The 6,599-nt window shown below is 39.5% G+C and overlaps 1 protein-coding gene across 1 annotated transcript; it reads right to left on the reverse strand.

The window, feature by feature from the left end:
* Positions 1-967: 967 nt before the first annotated feature.
* LOC120236836 (olfactory receptor 13H1-like) lies at positions 968-1,894 on the reverse strand. The gene has a single exon (XM_039239856.1). It carries the CDS (start codon positions 1,892-1,894, stop codon positions 968-970), a length of 927 nt encoding a protein of 308 aa, XP_039095787.1.
* Between the last annotated feature and the right edge of the window lie 4,705 nt (positions 1,895-6,599).

Genomic DNA, 6,599 nt, shown 5'->3' on the forward strand with positions numbered 1-6,599 from the left:
CTGCTTTTCTCTGGCTCTGTCACTGTGGGCAAATCACTTAGTCTCTAAATGTCTCTGTTTCTTCATCTCTAATATGGGTTGATAATAGCATTACTTCGTTGAATTGTTGTGACAATTCTATATGACAATGGATGTAGAGAGCTTAGCTAAGTGCCTGGTATATAGTAAGTGCTTAATTAATGTTAGTTGCATTTGTAACTCTATAATTCCAAATAATTTCCTAGACAATATTGACAGAGTTCAGAGGTGGTATATATGGGATTTAAATTCTAATTTTGATTCCACTAACAATTGTGTATGACTTTATACCAATCTCAACTCCTCCTCTGGGCCTCTGTTTTCTCCTCATTAACAGAGGAGGGTTATGGATTCTTTCTCAACAATTTCATAGAATTATATTAGGAATAGGAAATAAAATAATAGATTTGAAAGAAGTTTGAAAAAGAACAAGAAAAGATAAAAAACACTCCACACAAAGGTAGGAAATGGCTATGATACAATTTTCTCATGATTCTGAGGTTAAGTAGAGTAAGCAAATTGTGTTTGCACAACAGGGCTTTCCCTCAGTCAAGTTTCTGATGTTTGTCTTCTGGTCTTTTATGACACCACTCTTTGTACTGTTTTCCAATTTCAGTTATATCTTGCTTCCTCCTAACAGTCATAGGAGATTCTCTTGCTACTTGTGTCTCTTCTGTTAGTGAGGAAATGATTCTGATAGGCTGATTTACTTAAAGTTAACTGACATAATGGGTGACCAATAGCAAGTTATATGTAAAGAAAGAGTAAAAATATTGCCTCTAATGAAATTTCAAGTCTTAGCAGGGATAATGTTTTGGGGTGGGAGCACTTCCTGAAGCTTCTCAAGTGATAACCACTGCCTCTACCAAGGAGAAAGTCAGACCCTTTAAACAATTTTACCATCAATGAGGATGTAAACTTATTTCAGAAGTTTAGGAACAAAGAAGCTTCATGTCCTTTTTGCCATAATTTTCCTCATTGCGTCTTTAACGTCCTTGTTCCGCAGACTATATATTAGGGGGTTCAGCATGGGTGTCAAGGCCCCATAAAACACTGAAATAAACTTATTCTGGTCAGGGGATGACTTGGACTGAGGTTTCATATACATGGAGATGGCTGCCCCATAGAAGATTGTCACCACAGTCAAATGAGAACCACAGGTGGAAAGCGCCTTGAGCCTACCCTGGACTGAGTGAATCCTTAGGACAGTAGTGGCAATTCGGATATAGGATAGAAGAACAAATCCAAAGGGTAGGATCAGGGTGAAGATGCCTGTGGTGAGGATCATAAGCTCATTGAGGCTGGTATCAGAACAGACCAGCTTAAGGAGGGAAAGAATCTCACAGACAAAATGGTTGATGACATTAACTCCACAGAAGTGAAGTTGCAGGGATAAGATGAGCATAGCAGTGAGCACAAGTGATGCCCCCCATGAGGTAGCCACCAGCCAGACACACACTTGACCATTCATGATCATGGAATAGCGCAGGGGATTGCTGATGGCAACCATACGGTCATAGGCCATGACAGCCAGTAGGAGGCACTCTGCTGTGGCCAAGACTAAAGAGACACTCATTTGGGTCAAACATCGTGGGTAAGAGAGGTAATGATGGGTAGAGAAACAATGCACCAAGGCCTGGGGCATGGAAACGGTTCCATAGCAAATGTCTAAGAAAGACAGATTAGTAAGGAAGAAGTACATTGGAGTGTGAAGGTGGGGGTCAATGTAGATAAGAAAGATGATAAGTCCATTCCCCAAAAACGTGCTCAGGTATGTTATCAGCACCAACGTGAAAAATGTGACTCTCCACTCAGGATAGTTAGAGATTCCAATAAGAAGAAACTCAAACACAGCTGTAGCATTATCCACGACCATTCTTCCTGTTTGCCACTATTCATTGGATGGGTGCCAATGCAGTTGCTTAATTTCACCGGAAAGAATGAGAATAAAGATGGAGGGATGGTGTGAGAAAGGTGGAAATAATTAAAGTGTAAAGGATCATTTTCTATCCTTTTCAAATGGTAGGGAATACAAATGGAATATCTATAATGAGAGCAGAGGCAAAAGTAGAAATTTTCTCCTTCACTTGGAAAACAGCAAATTCTCCATCCTTTTGAAAATGGTTATATGAACAGTTCTCCATCCCTCTTCCACAAAATACCTTCTTGGGTTTTTTTTTGTTTTTTTTTTTTTGTTTTTTCAAGCAAGGAGATAGGGAAGGGAAAGGGAGGCCATCTTCCTGCCTCTCTTACTTGTTCACCATTTTCCAAAACTGAACTTCAGTCAGCTTATGTTACTAATCTCCTCTAAGAGGATGCCTTCTGACAGTCTTAGCTAAAAGGTTGCTTATTCTTGTGTCTGTTGTTCACTCCTAGATTGTTCATGCCTCCATTTTTCCATTGTGCCAGTGTCTACCACAGTGCTTGACATAAACTGTTGCAAAGTACTTCTTTGATCTGAACTGATATTATGTAAATGGAGTATTTCATGGAATCCTTGAGGTCTGTGAAAACTTGCTACTATTACTGGTTTGATTTTTTTCCAGCTTTCCTGTGCTTTTCATGCTGTTGTTGCTGAGCACCAGTTAGGAGCATGAAAATCTAATGTGATGTTTCTTTTTTTTTTTTTTTAATTTTTTTAAATTTATTTCTAGGAGAGAGAGAGAGAGAGAGACAGCGTGAACAGGGAGTGTCAGAGAGAGAGGGAGTCACAGACTCTGAAACAGGCTCCAGGCTCTGAGCTGGCAGTCAGCATAGAGCCCAACGCAGGGCTCGAACCCACGAACCACGAGATCATGACCTAAGCGAAAGTCGGACGCTCGACCGACTAAGCCACCCGGGCGCCCCCTAATGTGAGATTTCTAAACGTATGGGTAGAAAGGCACCTGAGTAGCTCAGTTGGTTGAGTGTCAGATTCTTGGTTTTGGCTCTGGTCATGATCTCGAGGTTTGTGGGTTCAAGCCCCATGTCAGGCTCCATGATGACAGCATGGAGCCTTCTTGGGATTCTCTCTCTCTCTCAAAGTAAATTAAATAAACTTGAAAAAAAGTGTGGGTGGTAAGTAGAGGGCTTAGAATGACCAGCCTATCTGAAAAGGTTTTCTCTTTCCACCCTACCACTCACTCTCTTTCTCCTCAGTTTATGTTTTTCTCGTAGTACATTCCAATATCTGAAATTATATTAATAGTTTTATTACTTGTTTATTATTTGCCTCCCACTCAGCTATAAATTTACTGAGGACAAGGACCTTGTCTGCTTTGTTTACTCGTGTACCTAGTATGGTTCCTGGAGCATCATAAGGACTTGATAGATATTGAGTGAAAAAAATATATTTATAGTCCTAGGCAGTCACAAATATTGTCCAGATTCTACCTACTCCTCTTGCTGCCTGGAGTGCCATCCTTTATTCCAAACCATAGCCCTTACTCACCTGAATTTTGTCAGTAACTTCCTTTTTGGCTTCCTTGTGTCTACCCTTGCCCCTATTCAGTTTAAATGATTCACTTAAATTGTAAGTCAGATCAGGTCACTTTTCCATTAAAAAATTTCACTAACTTCCCATCTTAACTTAATTGAATACCAGTCTCCTCCCATGGTTTGCCTTCCAAGTACCTCTCTGACCCCAGACTCCTAATTACCTCTCTGACCCCAGCTCCTATTGCTCTTTTCCTTACTCGCTTTGCTCTAGACACTGGCATCCTCATTGTTCCATAAATACCACCAGTGCATCCATTTCTCAGAGCCTTTGCTCTCTTTGATCTTCTTGCTCCATATTTATGAAACACAGATCCTTGCATGGCCTACCGTCTTACTTCTTTCAGGTCTTTATTCACAACACTTCTTTTTAGTGAGTCCTTTTTTGACTACCATGTCTAAAAGTTCATTTCTAGCTTCTGAAAATTTATACCCTTCTATCTTACATTTTTTCTTCTTAGAATCATAATTTCCAGCACATGGTATATATATTTTGCCTATTAATTATGTTTATTGATTGTCTCCTTTAATTAGAATATACACTCAAGCTCAACGAAGTCAGGGAGTTTTGCTGTATGTCCCCAACTTAGAATAGTGCCTGGTACATGGAAGGTACTCAAGAATTATTTAATGAATGAGTGATAAATGTGTGTATGAAGCTCTTTTCCTGTGCCATATTGAAAGATGACCTCTCTTTTTCCATCTGCTTCTTCCCTTGATATTGATGTTTATATGCCAAGCACTTCTTAATGTATATGTGCTTTTTCATGAGAGTAATTCTCTATTCTCTCTTCTCTTTCTAATACCTTCCTTGAAGTTTCTGCTACTCACTGACTATGTGTCTGGATAAATTTCTTCCCCTCACTGGCCTAAATTTTCATTTGCAATCCAGTTAAACTAAGTGATCTCTAAGAGCCCGTCTAGTTCTAACGTGCTAGGATTCTCTCATTTCCCTCAGCTAAAATGAAGACAAAACAAAACAAACCTTAAAACTCCCCACAACATGAGGAATCTGCTACATTTTCCTCCATTGTTGGAGAAGCATGTGGATTGGAGGAGAGGTTTGATAAGGGATGGAATTTCTCTAACCATCTATGAAATGGAAGACTCACTTGTCCTTAAAAGTCTGTAGCAAACAAGACTCCATAATTCCTCCACTTCTCTATGCTGGCCTCCAAGAACTTATCCCTGTGTCTCATTCTCTACTTTGTTCAGCCTTCCAGGCAGGCAAAGTACATAGGAATGGCAAATCCATGGATGTAAAATCCATGCCACTTAGTGAGTGGCAAACACATGCAAGGGATGGGGAGGATGATGACTAACCTTCACAGGAGTGTCCACAGAGCTTGAGAGACCTAATGCTAGTTCTGTCTTCATTTATCACGGGGCCCTGAGAAAGAGGTTTTCCCTTGGATTTCCTTTACCTTTGCAAGTGAAAATTGAGATAATCATCTCAATAGTGGGAAAATGGAGAAAGATGAGAGTCACATGGCTATAGGAAACAATGCCCTGAAGACTTTTATACTTTAAGTTAGTATAGTCATCCCCTAAATTTCTTTGAATGGTCTATATCTCACTCTTAATTATCTATACATGCACCATCCACAGTAGAATATCTAGAAAGATGATGGGCAGGCTGCAGTTGGGATGAAAAGCTGGTTTTGTATAGAAATAGACAGCTGATTCATATACCATTTAAAGGTCTATGTTACTCCTAGAACTGCTTAAAACAGACCACTTTTGTTGTTAAATATTAAATATTGATAAATAAATCTCTATTCTTTTTTATCTGACCCCATCATTTCTAATGAGCTGCATGGTGTATTCTGTTTCTCAGTTATGGAGAGAATGTTTATTAAGAATTTATCCCTCAGTCTTCTATGAACCCAGTAGAATAAATTGATGAGCTATTTGACTAATCTTTGGTGATCAGTCTATGGCCTTGGGAAGACTTGTTTTTAGATGGTATTAAGGTAACTGATAGATCTTGTGATCAACCCCATGACCTTGCCTCCATTAGTACTGTGTTTGGACCCATAGAACTTAAAATTGATGACAGTTTCCCTCTCACACTTAAAGGCTATTCAACATCTTACTTGAAGGGACAATTTTTCATTAGTCTGGTCCTTGCCCTCCAAAGACAATGTTGATCATCTCATCCTAGAATTATCATTAAAAGTTTCCTGGCAAATTGGGCCCAGCATATTTCCCATTTTAATCTTGTCACCTGCAATTATTTATACGGCCTAACTTTCCTTTCAACTAATAGCTGCCCTTTGACTTCCTGGAGTTTGACCACATCTAATAAATGGTTAGAGGAAAAAATAAGCTAGGGGAAAGGGAAGAAATTGGAGCCTTTTCTTCTTTTTCTCCCCCTTCATAGTTTATTGTCAAGTTGGTTTCCTATTAACACCCAGTGCTCTTCCGAACAAGTGCCCTCCTCCATGCCCATTACCCCACTTTCCCTCTCCCCCACCCCCATCAGCCCTCAGTTTGTTCTCAGCATTCAAGAGTCTTTCATGGTTTTCCTCCCTTCTTCTCCCCAACTATTTTTCCTCTTCTCCTCCCCCACGGTTCTCCGTTAGGTTTCTCCTAATCCACCTATACGTGCAAACATATGGTATCTGTCCTTCTCTGCCTGACTTATTTCACTCAGCATAACACCCTCAAGTTGGAGCCTTTTCTTCTTAACGACTCACTGTTGGAGGCCCTTCTCAAGTACCAGTTGATGGAGTAGAATGAGAATGCCCCAAAGAATAATTTTCCAAATTGTCAGATTTGGAACAGTGATAATCTTTATGCAAACTTCCATGGTGAGATTCCAAAAGGCCTTTCCAGCTTCTCAAACTCCCAAATACCTGGAAACCTCTGACAAAAGAATATTCTTTTGGATTAAGTCAAATCACAATTGCCAAACACTTTGATATGAAGCCTTTGGTGATGATATTTAATTAAATTATTTAATTTCTTAGGCAGACATTTCTTTCACTGATGTTTGACCCACATACATCCTTGTTCAGTCTGCCTCAGAAAAGTTGTAACATAAGGAGGATTGAGCTCATTTGAATGTTAAGTATCAAGACACTTAGGTTATTTCAATTTTCAAT

This window comes from Hyaena hyaena, unplaced genomic scaffold, assembly GCF_003009895.1.
Source record: "Hyaena hyaena isolate Hyena2069 unplaced genomic scaffold, ASM300989v1 scaffold_162, whole genome shotgun sequence".
In the NCBI taxonomy this organism is placed as follows: Eukaryota; Metazoa; Chordata; class Mammalia; order Carnivora; family Hyaenidae; genus Hyaena; species Hyaena hyaena.